The 20,852-nt window shown below is 38.2% G+C and overlaps 1 protein-coding gene across 1 annotated transcript in view; it reads right to left on the bottom strand.

Annotated features, from left to right (window-relative positions):
- The window catches only part of LRMDA (leucine rich melanocyte differentiation associated), a 668,732-nt gene extending 648,998 nt beyond the window's left edge, over positions 1 to 19,734 (bottom strand). The window contains 2 exon segments of the mRNA XM_080597575.1: positions 14,925 to 15,025; positions 18,615 to 19,734. Of these exon segments, the coding sequence (XP_080453701.1) occupies positions 14,925 to 15,025; positions 18,615 to 18,644 (131 nt within the window). The 5' untranslated portion in view covers positions 18,645 to 19,734.
- Positions 19,735 to 20,852: the final 1,118 nt, after the last annotated feature.

The following is a 20,852-nucleotide window of genomic DNA, read 5'->3' as shown; positions in this document are numbered from 1 at the left end:
ACACAGAAAAGGCACAATGAAAATAAAGTGCAGAATGGTACCTTAAAGCTGACTTCACCCTTTTACTTTGGCTTTGAACACTAGGGCTAGACTAACCACAATCATTGTCTACTGTACTGTAACACACAAAGAAGTACTTGCCCATTACATTTAGCTCAATACAGGCACACGTCTGCTCTGCCTTCATTTACCAGTTAGTAGAAAGTGAGATAAATGATGGCCAAAAAGAATCCAGAGCAATGCATTTGTCCCCAGTTTAACTTTTGAAACTTCTTTTCTGTTGGTCAGTCATTTAAGTGCAGGTAAAGCTCTTGTTTCAAAATACCTGTGGTTCCAGTGACCAGAGTCTGTCATTCAGAAGCAAAGTAGTGGCCTGCATTAAATGGGTTGACATAGATTCTCATTACAGATACGTCCACATTTTAAAAACCCTACTATTAGTGGTAGTAAGTCATATCAACAAATGGTCCGTCATTGAAAGGAAACCAAAGAATTAACATTAAAAGAAACCAAACTTCCCTCTCACATTACCCACTTAGGCTGGAGACAATTTAGTAATTGTGTACCTGGTAGAACCGCAAACAGTGCTACCCACAGGAAAAGCTCTGCTAGTTAATGCCTGGCTCCCGATTATGAGCAAATCATGAAGAAAATAGTGTATTTCAAGGGAAGCAATAACATCTTGTTGTACCTGCACCCAAATCTCCCAGACAGCAATAAAATGCAGCAAGTCTACAGCACCTTCAGCAGCCTTCTCCTGATAAAAGGAGCTGGAGAGGAGAGGGAGAAACGAAGGAAAAGATGGAGGGAAAGAAGTAAACTGGACAGACACACAGTCTCTCAGTTGGGTAGTTCCCATTTCTTAGAAAACGTACTATTGAACATGTTTTTTCCTAAAGCCATTCCAACTTAATCACCTTCACACATGACTGTTTCTGTGCTATTCCAAAGTACTTCGCCGTACAAGACAGAGAGTGTATTAAATGCAAGTTAATAGGTAGAAAAAGAAAGCGTTCAGATCCTTGAGCAGCTGTAATTTTACCATCCAGACACTGGACTGTCAAATTATCTTAATGTAACTGTATTGGAACCAGAGTTTTCTGAATATTCATTATACTGTTAATCCCTGGCAGTTCCAGAATAACTCTCCCCTCAGCCTTGAAGTGCTTTAAAATAATCAGTACATTTTATCACTTATGTAACTAGGTCAAGTTTTCATCCTTTCTCTCCAGCAAAAAGGTCTTGTAAGTCCTAGGAGCCTAAAGCACAGCATCCTCATGCAGTGCTGATGCGGCCACATGGCCTTGCAGAGTCGTGACACTGCAGCAGGTCTTGGATCCTTCACATGTAAATGGTTTGAGGACAGTTTTGCTATATGATCGCCATGTACTTTAAGAGATGCATTTCTGCTGTTGAGTATAAAATACCTAGTATTTAGCGTATGACCAAAAATAAACGAAAAAAACTTCAAAACACTGTCACCAAAATAAAATTTCATCCCTCTAGCCATATCTTGGTCATAAAAATTTGCTCTGCTGCTCTAAGTAGGTAATTGGATGCTTCCAAACAACTAAAAATATACCGGTCTTGAAATCTTACAAAAAGGAAAAAATACTAACAATGAGTAAATATCTAAACTAATAACTAAAGAAGTAGTTTAAGTGACCAAAAGTACATGCTTCCCTTACAAAGAATACACATGCTATCTTTGCTCTTCAAACCAGTGGTTGGAAAATTTGATTGAAGAAATTATTAAATGTAGGTAACATCTAGCTTTTCTATAAAATTCATAAAACGAGTTCCCTGTTAGCATGTCTGATCACAGATGTGAGAAACACTCTGTAGCCAATAACTTAGGCTCAGACAATCTCAGTGAAGTAGTAATTTATTCGCGATTGCAATGGCGGGCGTCCCACAAGCAGGAGCGCACCTACTAGTCACACAGGTTTATATACTTTATTTCTCGATGACCAGGACCCTCCCCTGTTTCCCCATTGACTGGGTAATCCAGGTTCACAACCTATCCGATGCTTCACAGACAATACATGGCCTTCAGTTGCCGGCCTGTTAAATTTCAAATTTCTTTTGACTTTTTTACTGTTTGAAGTGGTAATGTTTCTTCACTTATCTGACTCGACACCGTGATTTTCACCTAATTGTTCTAAGGAGTCTGGTTCTCTGCATTTTACAAGGTCGCCTGCTATATCTTCTTATCACTGCAAGTTTATCTCAATACCACATTCCTTACCTTTAAACAATGTAACTCTGCAAAAACATTTTTATTCCCACACAGATTAGTATTCTAAGGGAAAGGCAGCTCACATTTCTGAAAGTAATTTAAAAACATTGAGCACTGAAGTCTTTTCATAGGATGTATTCACAAGGAACTAACAGCACCCGTTAGCCCAACAGCCAAATGGCAAAAGTAGAGTTGGCTTATAAAATATAAACCTTATTTTTAGGTATCATTAAGTACATTTTAACTAAACATAAGCCACATCTTTTAACATTCAGCAAAGCAAGCACTAAAAACTAGTGCTTAATGCAAATTCAGAAATTAAGGACTGAGCATTCACACTCACCCCAAATTCACATTCACCCCCAAAAAAATAGTTTGGAGTTGACAAGTAATAAGACAAATATTCTCACTCTAGTCTTCACTATAACAATATTGACAGACCAAGAGCCTGACTCTCACCAAGTCCAAATACTGTGAGTTTGTACCTATGCCAAACAGTCCATACTAAGAGATATAAGTCAGTAACCACTGGAATAAAAACACCATGCTGATGTAGCTTTCCTCCTATCAGCCTCAGTAAGAGCTGATGCCAAGACCAATATTGAATACTTCTGAAAGTTTATGGAGAAGGGAGAGGAGAAGGGAGGAGGGAGTTTAAAAATAACAAAACACAAGAACATAGGCAGATTTGGATAAAGAAATCACAAGGGAAACAGATATTGTAATTTCTTGAGTCACTTAAGTACTTTTTCACCAAGATTGCTTCCATTTTATTCTAATTCTCTCCAGTCAGTTCCCTCTCCCATCACCCACCTTTGATGTTTCGCATCTTTTTCTGTTAGCAAACTTAAATACATTTTTTCTATTTTAAGTATAAACATGTTATCACTGACAAAGCCTTATTTCAAGTGCTAAATCTAAGTAAATCAAATACTAATTATCACCCCAAATTTTTTTATGTATTAAAGATAAAATATAATATACATGTATTATATATAAAAGCATTGTAAAGATGTTATATAGAAGATACTGTTTTGCGCATGTGTGCGTATGTGCATACAATGCCAGTAAACTACTTCTGATGACAGCATCCCTCATGCTTTCAATGGAAAAAAAAATGGAGGTGTGCACACATTCAAGTACTACCACCTACCATTACAGCTTAAATACCAGCTGCACAAGAGAAGACACTGGAGACTTCAGCACTTGAAGAGGATTTATTCCGCAGTTCAGTCCAATGATCAAGATATTATCAACTCCCCTGAGTTTTGGATAGGTTATAAATTATTATCCAACATTAGATATTTTGCATCTCTGATTTATGTTCTTTTAAAAGTGATCTCTATATTCTTTCAACAAAGCAAAAGTTCTTACAAACGTGAGCAATGAGTGGTTTAAAAAGGAACAAGCTAATGACCATATTATGAAGCATATTCACAGCTTCCATTTATGGACTCAATGGACAAATGAAGATAAAAATGGAGAACAAACTATAAAGAAAGAAAATGACAGTCAACAGATCTTCCAACTCTCCAGTAAGCAACTCACTTGAAGTAAGCATGATCAAGGAGAAAGACAATAAAAAGCAACAATAAATAAATAAATAATAAAATTCACAAAACTTCACGACTGCCAGCTTCAGTTCATAGTAAAAGCCTGGAACTGAGCTGTAACACTACATTAACTATGACCTTAAGGACAGTATAATTATTGTTTAACATGTCTAGTTTGACATACTTGCTCCTTACCCTGAGTAAAATGCATGGCCCTTTTGCACTTCTATGATACTCATTCTTCACACTTCCGCTAGCTAAGGGTTTGCGGTTTGTCTTTTTAAACTGAAAAATCAACTCCAAGATAATTTATGTAAAGATGATTCATGTAAAATGAAAGACCTCAAAAATGGCACAAACCACACAAGACAACATACAGGAAACAAGCAATACATAAACGGAAGCATCAGACAGATTTTTGTGCCAAATGCCAACCAACTACTTGTAACATTATCACTCAGCAGGCTTGTTGAATACTGTGGGACAGAGGCATTTCTAACTCAGTAATGGTTAGCAAAACTAATCAAGTTCTTTACATCTGCAATTAGACACTGGGAATCTCGTGTATTGCATTAAAGACAACAGAAGATACCTTTCAACAAAACAGAGAGGAAAAGACAGAGACAATAGCTTCAGAGTAAATGCAGGTTCTTCCTTTCAGTCAAGCTCCTTGTCCTCAGATAACAGTTATTTCTGCAGTCCTTGGCTCTTGTTTCACAACAGCAGTCATGAGGAAATACTGTTTTAGAGTAAGAGAGATTAGGAAAGTCAAAAAATAAGAATGCTTCACCTGATTATTTCACCTATAACATGCTCTTTATATGCCCTTTTCTTTAACTCCCAATACTGTGTAAAAAAAGAGTAGTTCCCAGTCTCAAAATCCAGTCACCAAAAGTCAAAAGTCACCAAACCATTACTTGCTCTCTATCAACAAATATTAATTGAAAACTAAAACAAGTGCATCAAATTATTTCTCGTCCAAATGCCAGTATTTTTCTATATATTGCAGTAGTTTTCCATTGACTGATTTTTTCTCAGTCCAATATCAGATTCCTGACAAAAAGAAAAAAAAACTTTTTTGTTAAAAGATTGGTTACAGTTCTCACAAGAGGAGATGAAGTGACTGTTCCAGTGAATTAAGCCCTCCAGGTTTCCAAAGAGTAAGCACAGAACATGCGGATTTAGCCTCCAACATCATTCCAAAAACCCACTTCGATTTCATGAAGAAAACTAGACCAAGAGAAAGCAGTTCATTACCCACTCATTCAAATTCGAAGAAAGTTATATGATATCAACATCAGTTCACTGGGAATGCTGTGTTACAGTCAAAAAGCTTTATGAACAACTTTGAGTCAATGGATGCCTAATATGACACCCCCTTTTTAGTTCAAGTACAAGGACTTCATTACTCACCTTTATCAAGTAGTACAGATTTCATCTTTTCTCATGATTGCAACAGCCCCATGGAGATGGATGTCACCAAGAAAACAACATCCACCACATTAGCATTCACTAGCTACATTTAAAGATAGAATAGTTCAAGCTCACAGTTTTATTTTACTTAACACTGAATTGTTCAGTATGTTTAATATTTTTTACCAGTTTTAAAAGCTCCAGTAGTCCCTCCCAAGAATTCTCTGCTACACAATATGAACACACACTGACACCCTCCAAAGGTTCAAGCAACAAGCTTTTGCCCAGTTCTGCCATGTGATATATTCTCAGGACAACTCTTTCCACAACGTTTAGCCTTCTTGAGAAAAGCAGAACAGAATACCATCTTATGTTCTGATCTGTCAGATATAGTAAATCAATGGATAATGGCCAGCACTGGGGGTCAGAGGTATATATACTACAGTGTTTTCACAGTCTGTTAGTGACTATGTGGCCATAAAAAGTCAAGCAAGGATCAATGGACACAAAGAGAGGCTGTTGGGACGACAGAAGATAAAAACCACCAGTACAAAATTGAAATAAAACAATTTATAATCTAAGTTTGCCTCTACATATCAGCAAGACTGGAAAACTAACTTATCCATCAAAACAAAACAAAAAACCTTACATCCTATGCACAGTGTATGAAAATCAAACTCAGGTATTTAAACACATACCACAAGCCACGAACTTGATATTTTTAAAATTGGTTCGTTCACTCATCCCCTTCATGTCAACAAAAAAACAAGGACAACAAAAAAGACACAGCAGGAAAATATACAAGCCAGAAAAGCATACACAGAAAACATTCTGAAACGGCAAATATTCCATACTTACATTTAAAGCTGACAAAGTAACAGAACACAGGCACGGCTACTGCATGAGAGACAAAGTAAATCTTAATAGTATTTTTTATTATTATTCAAAGTTTTCAAATGCTAAAAAAAGTTTTCCTTATACATTACCCAGATCACATCTGGTTCCTGTTGAAATGTTACTTTTCAAAAGGGGAAGGCATGGCGTGAGGGTAAAGGAGAGGAAGAGAGAGTAAGGAGTGTATTTAGCTTTTATTATTATAGTTTGATCAGCTACCCAAAACAGAAATACTATTTGAAATATAAAATCTTTTTTGTTACTGGTAATACTCTCCTTACATTTTTGCACCTATAAAACTTTAGGTTATACAACTCCTAAGGTTTTACTCACATATAAACACATCATCACATTTGTCTCAGTTTGTCCAGCAGGATACAACTATTTCGTAATTATTTTAATAGAAAGATAATTATGCATAATGTAGTCCATACAGATTAATAAACATGTAAGACTTCATCTGAAAGACTAAGTCTATACATTTTGAATAATTTAAATGACTCCTTGTATATAAATATTCCATTTAGCAAACTGATTTTCAAATTGATTGATTCTAAAGAGTGCTAGCGTACATCCATTTTCTGACATTCCTAACATTTCAATATTACTCAAAATATAGCGCATCATGTGCTTTACGGTAGGACACCCCTAATAGGCAAACTTTAAGTATCCACCTCTTGAACTACAAACCTACTCATTAGATTTTGCTACATTACCTCAGTAGCAAAACTATCCAGAAATCATATATTTCAGATTGCTTAGCTGCGGCAAATGGTCTCTCTTCATTGACGTGTCTAGATACAATTCCATTTACCTTGAAACAATAAACTAGATCGAGTACAGAATTCATGCACATTTGTAAACCACACCCTGTTTCCTTGCACTACGAAAAAAATCCCATTTAAAGAAAAATACAAAATCTTCAGTACCTAAACATATTAATTCTCTTTCCTTATAGTAAAATGTGGTCATGCTTGAAAGAAAAGAAAAGAAAAAAAAAAGGAGAGTGAAACAGATTAACTGCATAGCTCCAACACTCTTATTTCAGACAACATACTATAAATCATCTTGAAACAAAACAGGCAATTATAATGTGCACAAACGTTATGATACTATGCATCTATACTGGTCTGATGGTTCTAAATTATTGAAACTGATGGCTGAACAAGAGCATATTGTTTCAACACACTTGGACTACTTGAACAATTTCAATTTTTTCTTTAGCTGTCCAGTGCTGTGCAGACCTCTCTAATGTCAATAAGTAAATAAACAAACAAAAAGATATTGATGCCTCTTAGATAATTCAGGCCACATTTAAGCAGATTAAAATACATGGCAAAAATTTCTGTAGCAATGTATTTTTCTTGTGAAGAAAAACAGCCTTTTTTCCCCTCAATACTCTAAGAATTATCTAAAATTAAAGCAAGTACATACATTTTCCTTCAGAGCATTCAGTGAGAACAGAACAGCAGCTCCTTTCTCCTTTTAACCACTACCCCATACTTCAATCCTCTTCACCTCAGTATAAAAGAAACTGAAGTGAGAGCCATAAGACAGAATCATTTCAAAACGCAATCAGCTATTTGTAAACAATACACTTGCTCCTTGCAGAAAATCCGCAACTGCTAGTTGCAAGAAGCAGCAGCAAGTAAGGTAAATCAATTAGCTTGCTAATTTCTCACCCTCATTTATTTAGCTCTGCACTGTATTTGTCGTAATTGACTATAATTATGTTAATTACTAACTCCAGCATAATTACTATATTTATTGTCATTGAGCACACTATGTACCCAAAGCAAAGCTGGTATTTGTCGGGCATCAAAAAAATAAATAAATAAAACCACACCAATGTCAGGAGGGGTTGCTCTGAAAACTGGCTGATATACCTTCAACAAATGAAAGGGCAAAGAGATTTCATGCAATGCTAGTTTGAAAGCATCGGTTCATTAAGGATATTAATTTTCTGATAACTACACATTTAAGCATGACACACTGGAGCAGTATCTACGGGATTTAGCAATTATTAATGCGTGACAGTTTCAAATGCTAAGTGAATCAATTAAACAGCAGCATTCACAATTTGAGAAGAGATAACTGCTTCATAACTGCCTAAGACTACAATTTTCACATGACAAAAAAGGGCCATTCAGGCTCCTTCAAAACCTGACAGGTCAAGAAAGAAGTTTGAAACAAAAGCACCTTATAACCATCATCTCTCCTCTTTACTTGTCAGATCAACTTTGCTAGTGTCTCCGCTGAAATGGCATCACCATGCCAGCTGCCACAAGGTGATTTTTCATGTCTTGTCAAAGAAATCTTTTATTCTATTTGCTCTGCATTAACATGTTACATTTATTGATCAAGCCCTTTCTGCAGCCACAGCAGGGCACTGTGCTCTTATGCCTAAGGGGGCTTTGATGTCCTGGTGACATTCTAGACCGAATAATGCACATACTAAATGGATTTAATGCAGAAATGTGTTTGTGCATGACAGCTACATTAATAACAGCCCCTCACACTGATAAATATGCAATTGCTACGATTAAGAGTTACCCAATTATGGTGAAAATATTTTTCTACCTTATAAATAAAACCATCAAAAAGTTTTAACAATAGTGCATTTTCTTCAACATTTTAAAATGCTATAAAGATCAGTCTAAAGGCTTTTAAAAATATGTCATGCTTTGTTTTGAATTCTGGCTTTTATTTCCATCTCTCTTTTGTTGTTCATCTTCCTGTGCTGTGTGCCTTACTGCTGCACAGACTGGGAAGGTGGCAAGAAAAAAAAAAAAAGCCTCTCGCATACCCAACTCAGCAAGGAAAACACACCTTGCAAAACGGAAGCCCAGTTTCAGGCTGCCACTTGCCTATTTCCCCAGGCAAGAAAACAGTAGACAGAAGACAGAAATAAACAGTCTCTAGTCCACAGAGAGGATACTACAAAGCCTCAGCCTCACAGAAGTCGTGGAGGAACATTCCACACTAGGATTAAAGTTCACAGGGATGTTTTCACACATAGACCATCTTAATCGGACAGTGGAAAATATGCACAAGCACACACTGTGCAAATTATTCATGCTCCTAGCAGAAATAATCTGCACCCTAGAGAGAGGGAAGAGATATCTGTATCTCCCTGAGCACAATTATTGGATTAATCCTCCCTCATTGGCCAAGATAAAAGATTCACTCTCCCTTCCGCCTCACAGTTTAGAGCCTGAAGAAATCTCTGTAAGAAAAAGAAAAATAGTTCATGTTTAAAAATACACAAATAGAAGTGGACTTCTCAGTGAACGAAACAGTAGATGTTATTTATAAAGCACGACACCTATTTTTGCAATAACACTGACATCTGTTATTCAGGCACTGGAGTGCACTTAGCCTTTAATGTGAAGGGAGATATTTAGCACAAAGTTATCTAGAACAAATGAAAGAAACTTTGAATAACTTTTTTTCTCTTGCCACAAAAGAGCAGTATTTGTCTAGCAAGAGTATCTTTGTATTTCACCCAAGCCTCTCCTTCTTAACTACGTTACATCCTTACTTACATGCTTATTCCTTTCTTTCCTTCACCAACAGTAATTTACCTTTTTTAATGAAATCTTTAACTTCTAGTGATCAACAATACTTTTCCATTCACCCTTGAAATCCTTTTCAGCAAAGCTTTCCAGCAACCCTAACACTGGTACATCAGTGACTTTTCCTTCCTGTACTCCATTCTTTCATTAAATAATGAACTGGGAACTGGGAAATAGCTTTCCACGTATTATAGAAAAAAAAAAAAGTGGCCTTTACAGTACTCTATTACCAGTGAAGACTATCATATATAGTTACTACGGAAGACTCAGAACTCGATTTTCAAAGCAAAACATCTCTGCTGCTGAAACATGCCTTATTTAAAATACATAGTACAAATAGTTCATTTCTAAAATAGCTGAAAATCATTACCAATATCAACTCAAAACAGCTGCTCTAACTCTGGCCATATTACTACAAACAAGCACACCAGTAGGGTTGCAGAATCAGAGCACAATTTAGGTCAGAATGGGCATCTAGAGCTCATTTAGTCCAATCTTACGCTCAAAGGAGGGTAACTTCAAAGTTAGATCAGATTGCCTGGGGCTTTGTCCAGTTGCACTTGGAATATCACCCAGGGTGGAGGGCTCCACAGCCTCTCTGTGCACCTCTTCCACTCAACCTTTCTCAATGTCAAGTTTTTCCTTACAAGTAGTTGGAAATTCCCTGTGACGACTGCCTCTCCTCCTTTTGCTGTACACCTCTCACAAGAGCTTGGCTCCATCTTCTTCACGACCCCCCATTAGTCCAAACATAGAGGACATTAGAAATTGTTTAAACAAAATCTGTAAAGAAAACAGCATAAGAAGAAATAATTCACAAGTGGATAGCAGTGGTCTGGAGTTGAAGGATTTCGGTCCGCCAGAGGTGTGAACAGGATAGAGAATACAGTGGTACCACATCTTGCTGATTACAACTACCATGCTTTGAAATACACACCAATTTTTGTGCTTCATATACAACTGTTACTCCTCCTTTTTCCCCACCCTCCCCACAGAAAGTTCCCTTTTGCAATTCACCTCTCCTATCCTTCCTTTCCCTTCTGGTCAGAAGAGGAGATGAGTAACCATTGTAAGATGTAACGGTCACTTGGTTTTGGCTGCCAGAAGCAAGAGAGAGATGGATCCATGCGTCAGCCAGGGTAATCGAGGGCAGAGACCAATTCTTAGAAAAAGGCAAACAAGAAAAACAAGAATTCTTTTAAAGAGCAACTATTTGTGAGTATTTAATCAAGTGTCATTAGCCTTACCACATCTGATACAAAGAAAATGTAGTGCCTATGTAGGCCCTAATTTGTATTTAATAAAGAGGAAGAAAGAACCTGGACAGAACTCTAAGGTCAGAAAAAACTGGTGAATAATGTATTTTTCTCCATATAAATTTGCCAATACAAAAGTACCAAGCCTACCCGCTCCAATTTAGTTCTCCATTTTTGTGCACATTTACGTGTTTATGTAACACAGAAAGAAAAATGGGAAAAAGCTGAGAAGAAAAACACCACACATGAGAACACTGAATCCAGATGATTACTCTTCATTGCAGAAAAAAAAAAAAGTGCCATCACAACCAATAATAAATTAGATGATATCCCTAAATTTTTAAAAAATCATTCTCTAAATATGTATCAGCTCAACAAGCTAAAAAAAAAAAAGAGGCGGGGGGTGGGTGGTGGTGGTAAACAAGCAACTCCTTGCTTTGTTCCTAACAGCAGGTTAATGTGTTCCAGAAATACAAAACAGCATCTATTGAATAAATATATATGTTATTAAGTGACAAATATAGCACAAGTTGTTTGAGTGTAAAACAAGTCATAAAGCATAGAACATTTAACTAATTTCTTCCTACTTCCCTGTACAGTATTAGCCAATCCTCCTACGCGTTTTCCAGTATACCTGGACAAGCCTCTGAAAACACACATTTTCTGTCAAAAGCCATAAATGGCAAAATAACTTACCTGGCTCTATCCTGACTTTTGCAATCAAGTTACCTGGATTATCACAGTATAAAAAGCACTGTAAGTCATTAAAGTGATTGTTGAATCAAGTATAACATTATATATTACGTTCATCATATCGGTTGCATAAGAAAGTTTTGTGACACCTGTATCATGCACTAGAAATTAATATTTCTGATAAGAGTCTTAAGTGCACAAGCAAGCATGCGCACACAGTAAAGCCTGCAAATCGACAACTGCACAGGACTTCTGGATCTGAACGGAGAGTGCTGCCTTGCAAGAAGCATCTGCTGCCAACTGATCAAAAAGCTGAACACACTGCTACAATGGATCTCTCTCTGTACACAACAACACCTATGACAGCAATGTTAAATAACATTACTAAAAATACTGGTGCCCACAAAATAAAAAGTGTCCCTCTACACTCAATTTCTAAAACCGATCATTTAATTGTTAAATTGTCAGAATTTCTATTAATACTTATGTTACAAGATACATTGTCTGGTACAAGAGGATGGTTCCTTCCCAAAATACACTCAGGAGTAGCCATACTTACAGAGGGTAGGACAAACCCTATATGAAAAACAACACAGAAAAGTTTGTTAAGTAGTTATTTCCTGACACTGAGAACAGGTAACTAGTAAGCATTTTAGCATCTCTCTGACTCAGATACTAGTTCTCAAAGATCAATGACCACTGAAATAGCCTTTTTCTTTCAAAAAACACACACATACTCCAATCTAATATGAATCATTATAGTGAAAATTAACATCTTTACTACAAAGAACTTTTTCACTCCCCTTCTATCAAGCTCAGATTAATTTGCATCTCCAAGAAGAGTATAGCAGAATCATGAACGTAATCTGGTACCTACCCAAGACAGACAACCTGTAAACCCCCTCATTTGCTAGCTAAACTTTACAGCCCAAGTTCAGGGAATGTTGAGCAGAGAGTTTTGCAGGAGGCACTCCTCAGAGACATGTACCATCAGCAACAGCTTCAAGAGACACATGCATCCTGTTAATCAACACTTCAAAACCAGCACTGTATGCTCCTCTTTTTGTTAAAGGGGTATTCAAGTTTAAAAAAATTAATATCAAACACATATGAAAAGCTTACAGAATACCACTGACTTCAGCCGGAGTTGAAGATAGTCTTACAGATAATCTTACAGGTCTGACCCAACTTAACTTACATCCAGTGGAGTTCATTTAAAATACCTTAGTCAGGAAATAAAATACTATCACAAGCGTCTCATGTAATAAATCCACTTCCTGTCTTCTTTCTAGCCTCTAAGCACTATATGCAAATACAACAGCTGATATGCTTATTTCTAGAACTACTTGAACTTCCCACCTAATAAATTCTAATAAACTGAGAATTCGCAGCCACTACCATACACCTTCTTCCCATAGCACAGCAATCCAAAGGCAGCCATCAAAAGTTGCTACACATTATGTATCTACTCAAAGGATGACTAGCTAAGAGCCTTACAATTAGCATATTATATTAATGCCAGCAAAGCACAATATTATTTTCATATGTGGTAGGAGTGATGATCACCTGTCTTCTTCAATCAACTTATGCCTTTGATGACAGAAATTTGTTGTAGAAAGTCAACCTCCTTATTAAGAGTTAATCTTAAGAAAACATTAATGCCCATATCACATTAATATGAGCTTCCCCAAAATAAGCTTTTTAAAAAAAAAGGCCTCCCTTCCCCAAACCTGATTTCTGTTCTTAAAATACTTTCAAGTTTAACAAATTTTGAATTTGTTTTGTTTTTTACAAAAGCAACCTATCCTGCATCAAAAGTTGATTGCAGCTATCTGAAACACTAGCCCTTTCTACCTTTTCCCACAAAAGATTTTAACACATTTTCTCCCTGTATCCCAATAAAGACAAATCATCCCTCCCAAAAAGTAGGTTAAGTAACAGTGTTTTGGGGGATAGGGAAGGAAAGAAGGGATGAAAACAGATTTGAGAAATACATCACCAATTAAGCTCCATAGTACAGGCAATTGACTTCAAGTGTAATAGTATATTACATCTACATTTAACATTAATATGCTACTTTATAAAATGAACTCAGAGGAGCTGTTCTTCAAATCATACACTGAAAGAAAGAAACAAACCCTGTTCTTTTTTTTTCAAGAGATAGTGCCTCCAGAAAAGAAAGGAAGGAGTAGTCTTGTTGACATGTTAAATCTTAATACACGTGCAGAACTTGAATTATCTTTGTAATAAAACGAAAAAATGTCAATTCCAGCTCCCCTCTTCCCCAAAATTCTCTCCTCTAATCACAATTTCCATAGGTACACAGTCATCAGCCAGACATAAGATAAATTTAAGATAATGGCAATCCACAGATTAAGTGCCTCTTTTGCTCTGCTACCTCCTGCATACAGGAATCAGTCTTTCAGAGTTTACGGTTGCTCAAGATAACATTTATTTGTGTTACACAAGATAAAAACCAGTGACTGTTCTCCCTAGAACAAGACACTAGCATATTACTTTTATGTGACTCATTCTTCACTAGTAGACTCTGGGCTTACCCTTAATGAAATAAAAGGAAAAAGTTAAGAAAGCTAAGAAAGCTACACTTTTTCTAAAATATATTACTACATGCCACTCTTTTCTCCCTTACTTACCTACAGAGTTCCAAATCTGAAAGGCACACTGCTGAATCTCACCAGGCTTCTCACACAATGATTAAATGAAAAGGGATACTGTTTAGAATTCCTGTAATGACTAATGGGAATACTATAGAATTCAAAATCAATCCATATGTTAAAATAATTTAGAATTTATTTATAAACTCTAACTGCACTTAGCTTTAGCACTTAACTATACAGCTGCACAAAATAAAATCATATAATAAAAACACATCATCTGGGAAAAGAGTATTACAAACCATTTACAGTAATAACCAGAGATCTACAAATAAAAAAGGAAAGGAAATAAGCACACGCTTACTTGTTTTTAGTTTAAGAAAAATTCATGTTTGATCCCATTCTTCACTTCTTCAGGTAATGTTGTTTATTTTCCATTTTGAGCAGAGAACTAACCGTAAGCTCTGCACTGACATCATTTGCATTAACACCAGAAATTTACACTCACCTGGTTGCTTGTGTTCCAAAAGTAAAAGAAAAGGAGACAAACATTGTCTATAAAACAGTATCACCCACTTGACAACAACTATGTATGTTTCTATTTTGAGAAAAACAAATAAATATTATGGTTTTGGAGCTGGTGTCCCAAATTGCACTTAAAAAAAAATCTATACATTACAACATACCTCAACAAATTGAAGCTAAGATCTAGCCTTTTTGCCATATGTCCATATTTTCTTCCCAAAAATTCTGGAATTTCTTCACAGTCTTGACTAATGTAGGACACCTGAGAATCAGAAGCAAAAAGGAAGCATTCCGTAAGTGGATTATTTACAGTTTCCTGTCCAGATTCTGCCTCATTGATCCAATGAGGACACACAGTATAATAAACATTCATTACAGCTTTGAGCTTCTTCTGTTTCACTGCTAAAGAATCTATCACAGTCTCATTTTTCTATCAATAGTCAGCTTAATACTTAACACATGCATAGCCCTACATACAACGCAGCAGAATTTTATTTCAGATAAAAATTATTTGATCAAATACATTGCATTTATTCCGTTAAGTAGTATATCATACTCCATTCCACTATTAATACTTTGACCTATCATTACTTTGGATTACCCTTCTGAACACCCTAAAAGAAAAATTTCTGAAAGATCAGCAGACTTCCAAAGGACTTTCTAGATTGCCTCTCAGTATGCAAAACGCTTAGAGATCACTTCAGAAAGTTTGGTCCAGAAACACCTAAGCATTGTACCATCAATCCATTCTCACAGCTGCTCCTTGGGGAGATTATTATTTTCAGAGGTATGCTAGGAACAGAGCAGGAAGGCTGCTCAAGATCTGAGAAATCAAGCATACAGCTTTGTTTGGACAGTGGTGTAAGTCTTAAAGGTCTCTGGCTTCAACACCCATGTTCAGGTTATACTCCTCGTTATACCCAAAATACTTGTCAATGTGTTTCCTCCTTTCCATAGCTGTCTATCTGACCCACCTTTATCAAACAGAGGAAGAATTAGAGGTAGAAAAAAATAAAATATCTACTCATATTTCTTTTTAGCAGTGTTGACGTAAGTGATGATATTTAAAAAAAAAAACAAAAAACAACTTCACATATTCTGTCTGATGTATTGTCTTGGAAGTCTGGCTTAATTTCTTGAAAGAATCCCCACAAATCGTGCCAAACATACTGTCATACATGTATTGTCTGTATTGACTCATCCAACACCAACACTTCAGATTCTGTGCTAAAGAAACACCGGTTGTCCTTAGATGGCAACCTGCTAGTCAGGTGGATTTCAATGCTCTGTTAGACCACTGCCTACAAGATACAGCTGTTACCTCCATGTTGAATGCAATTTTGCAATCATACATCACTGGTGTTCACACACTACAGGGTGTTAGGTAAAAAAACACGCCAAAGGGTCAAGCTCTGTCTTGATACTACTTCATTTTTTGCTAAATAGAGACTCCTCTGCAGAACAGACTGACAGTCTGTACTTTTGAAAATCATCCCTGTTTCTTACACTCTGAAAATGATTGCAATCTGACACTACAGTATTGCATCCAATTTAATTCACTTTGTTCAATACCTTAAGCAAACAAAGCTGACTACAGTGAATTTTTTTTTTTTATGAGCAGAAAGCAGGCAGCTTGAAGTTCCGTTTAACAACTTCTTCCCTCTTAAACCATCCCTGCTCTTACAATATATAGTACATATATATATATTCTGCTACTAGACATACACATGACTTTAGCGAGTGTAAGGATGAAAGGGAAATGAACGGTTCTGGGTAGTTCACATCCTAATGGTTCGGGCATAACAGCAACTGTCTTTCAGAATTCATTGAATTAAATATGCCTCACATTCTCTCTATATATATTTACCCTCTAGTTTTCATCCAAGAGAACCACAAGATATTTTACAATATACAAACGAGTATGCAAACAAGTATCACTTCGTTCTTCACTGAAAAGTAGATTTCTATAAACTAGCGCCTGCAAACCCTTGGAGAGAAACCCCTTAACTAGTAGAATAATACTTTGGATTAAGCAGTAATTCAGCACAACATGTTGTAATGTATATAACTAAAATTTGATGCCCATTAACATTAGGAGTGCAAGACTATCTTGAGCAGCTACAGAGACAGCAAGAACACAAGCCACCACCACTCTTCTCACCCACAGGGACCATGGGTGGAAAAGGAGCAAGAGATTCTGACCTGCACTGCCACTACTCCAGAAACTTACCTGGCCTCATCTGTCCTAGCTCCACAAGAACAGAAGTTGAGGAAGAAAGCTCATACAAATGTGTTTTGGGGCACACAGAAAGCAAAATACTTAAGATATTGTAAAGCTTCAGCCTTTGAACTGGTAAAATATACAAATATATTTGCACAACTGGTACAAATAGCTTATTCATAGATGTATCTCCAGGTGAAACATGGTTGTCATGACCGTTTAATGCTCAGGGCCTCGTGAAAGGAACTTTACTTGCACAAAGTCCGCTTCAGCTCATTCGCTATACAAGCACCGTTTTGAATTTAAAACAAACAGATCTATTTTTCCACAAAATACAAGGTACGTTTGCTTCAGATCTCTACACCCCACATACACAAACTTGCCTCAGATACCCAAGAGCTCTCTTTATTGTAACGACATCAGCAGCTGCCAGATCACCAGCCATGCAATACATAATAAGCCTTTTTAAACAAAGTTTTCAAGAGTATTATTTCCTCACTCTTCTACTCTTTAATCTTTGAACAATGCTGATATAAAACAAGGCTTCAGTAGACTGGACAAGTTGAGAATAATGTTTCTTCATTTTCAGTCTTTTGTTTCAAAATAATTTTCCCTGAAAACAATAAAAAGTACACAATCCAGTACTCTTCCTTTGGCATCCATCTCAAATACCCTCAAAATGAGGATGAGCTTTCAACTGCGTATCCAGAGATGCCACCAGTGAGAGAGGAGAGCAAACCTACTTTCCCAAGATGACTCTGCTCTTTGGTACAAGCCACATCAGTAACAGTAGGTTTCTCAGATTTTCTACACCCATTACAGGGCATCCCGTGGGATTAGAAGTAGATGTAGATGTCTCCATTGCCTAATTCTCCAAACTGAATGCGGGCTGGTCATAATCAACCATTTATATTACTGGTGCCCAGCTCAACATCCCACAGAAACATTCAGGAATTCTCTTACAGAACCCAGCAAGAGACCAGCTATGGGCAGCTCGGACACTCTCACAGGCTCTTCAATGCACTGTGTACAATTCAGGAACAAAGTATGTTTTTACAAAATATTTAAAGTGTAGGTTAATTTCGGTATCGGCTGCAACTCTCTTCTGCTTTAGCTTTAGGGGGAAATGACCGCTTAATCTGTCATCACTATAGAGTGACACTGGGATCTTAGTAATTCGTAAGGCAGCATCTTTCTCAGAGAACGCTGCCCAGTAGGCGCTGTACGAGCTCTGGACACGGCACGGTGCCTTCCCCCGAGGGGAACCACACCTGGAGCACGTCTCCCGCCGGCCCCACCGCGCCACGTGCTGGTAGCGGGCGGGACGCGGGGCTCTGAAGGACTCGACCGGTCTCAGGGGGAGGCGCCGCAGCGACCGGGCGAGCCTAAGGCCCCAGCACGCTTACACCGGTACCGGCGGCCGGGCTGCCCCCAGGGAGCCCCGCACACCTCTCCTCATCCCACCGCGCCCCCCGAGCCCCGCAGCCGCCCGGCAAGGAAGCCACGGCAGCCCCGAGCGCGCCGGCCCGGCGGCCCCGCTGCCGTTGGCGGGGCGGGACGGGGCGGGGAGCAGTACCGTGCCGCCGGCAGGTGGGGCCGGGCCGGGCCGGGCCGCGCCGCGCACACTTACTTGTGCTCCGCTCACCACGACCCCTGCCATGGCCGGGGAGAACAGGGCGGGGGGCGGCTGCAGCGGAGCTTCCGCAGTCGCCGTCGGCTCGGGGCCAGGCCGGGCCGGCTCTGGCGGCAGTCAGCTGACGGCGGCGGAAGCGCGGCCAGGCCGCGGCAGGGGGCGGTGGCCGCGCAGGGGCTCCCGCCGCGCCCCCGCCCCTGCCGCCATGGGGCCGGCTCCGGGGCTCCGCGCGGTGCCGGAGGCTGAGGCGAGGTTACCCCACTACGCGCGGGACGGGCCCGCGGCCCCCTAGCGCTTCATTTATTTATTTTTCAATTCGTGTGGAAAACATCCTTGGAGCCACCACAAATACCTCTCAAAGCACTCTTTCCGGGCATTTTAGTTGCCAATTAAAATAATGCAGTGATGGGAGGCTGCCGCTGATTAGGTAGAGTAAGGAAACGGAAGGTTTTCCGTAAGAATTCTAGTTTTTGAAGATATTTAGGTTTCTTATGCTGGGATCCTAAATCCTGTTAATCATCTCCCTACCTCTTCGGCTGCCTAAGCACCTTTAAAAATGTGTCTCTAATACAGCGTAACTCGCTGAAAGCAGAGGCATGCTGTGAGGGGAAATAAGTTGCAGGAGGAGATGTGTTCCACGCTGCAAACCACTTTCTACAGCTTATTCAGCATCACAGCAGAAACTAATACAGTACTTGCTCTGCCTCGTACTATCAACAGAATAAATTCATGGTACAACTGTGGCATTACACTTTTGCCAGGGCCATCCCTTCCTTTGTTGGGCAGGAAACACGGGGCTAAGAGCCCGGGGGTAAATAAATAAATAAATAAAAACCACCATTGTGCACCCCCTGATATTTTAATGTATCGCATGTAAATAGAAACGGGCCAACATGCAGAAGATCAAAACCCAATCAGTGAACAAATGACTCCATTCCTTTGCATAGATCTAATTTTCCTTACATAGTATAAGACCAAGAAGAATCAAACCCTTCATCCGCAGCAAATAAGCAGATCCTACGCTAATGAATAAAAGTTCTGTTTCTCTATGTAAGAGCTTTCCTTCAAGGCGTACTTGCTAGTTCAGGTCATCACTCAGCATGCTTCAAACAATCAGTGCCTGTGTTTATTTACTAGATCATGTAGCAAATAACATACGCCAATAAAAACAAGTGCTATGTGAACTGTAAATGTAAACAAAGCAATACAGTCTACTCTTCTGTATCTACCTCTTTTTATCTCTCCTTTAGTTACAAGCATGCAATTCCCATCAGAACGAACAGATATAACTCAAGGCACAAAGTGGCCTCCTGATATAGTCAGCTGTGTTTGTCTTAATGGAGTAAAATCAGTTCAATACTACGCTCCTGTAAAATTGGAATAATTATATTGAAAACAATTTAGCACGTCGTTATCCATATTATTAGTATTAATTTTAGTAGAGTGCTAGCTGTCACTTTAGGGAGATCTCTGAAGAAAGAAATCCTGCCTGAATAGTTTACCAAATAGCACAGACAAATAATAACGAGTCTGTTTTTTCCACCTCCTTACATTGCCAATTGCATTAACCTGCCATTGATCCTCCTACTTACTAGGCAAGACCTTGTCTAGAGGGAGAAGTTGCAGGTCCCGCTCCCTAAACTAGGTGACTGAAATTGACTTTATCATCTCTTCAATCAGTTTAGCTGAATTTTGTAAATTACAAAAACAATTTAAGGAGGTGGCAAACTGTTTTAAGTGCATCCGGCTTATAATCATTCTTTTAAAACCAGTTCAACATTTTCTTGTGTAGACATGGCCTAGATTATTATCTGTCATGGACAAAATAATAGATCCAAATCCCATGGTGTGTAACAAACAGGGAGTGCTACCGACCACAATGACAAAATGGGCCTATTATACTGTAGAGGAAGTGAAAAATAAGATCTCTAGCAGAGGAATGCAGAGGAGACATGACTGTCTTGCTACGATGCTTCCTTAGACTTTGAAAACTTACATCTTGAAAGTGATAATTCTGCTGCTAACTTCCTATCTATCTGATGACTGGCAACTTTCTCAAACTTTATTTTTTTGGAGTCTGTTTTATTTCATACTTTCTATGCACCTATCACCTGCACGTAATTTTCAAAAAGAAAACTCACAGCTGCGACTGTCTACCACTGAAGGAGTATTTTGGAATATCTCATCTGAAATTGTAACTAAATTAAAACATTGTCTTAGATTTCAAATATATGA

The sequence above is a fragment of the Anser brachyrhynchus genome (assembly GCF_964034855.1).
Source record: "Anser brachyrhynchus genome assembly, chromosome: 6".
Classification (NCBI taxonomy): domain Eukaryota; kingdom Metazoa; phylum Chordata; class Aves; order Anseriformes; family Anatidae; genus Anser; species Anser brachyrhynchus.
Note: the sequence above shows the minus strand (reverse complement) of the source record. Positions and strands in the feature narration are given on the sequence as shown.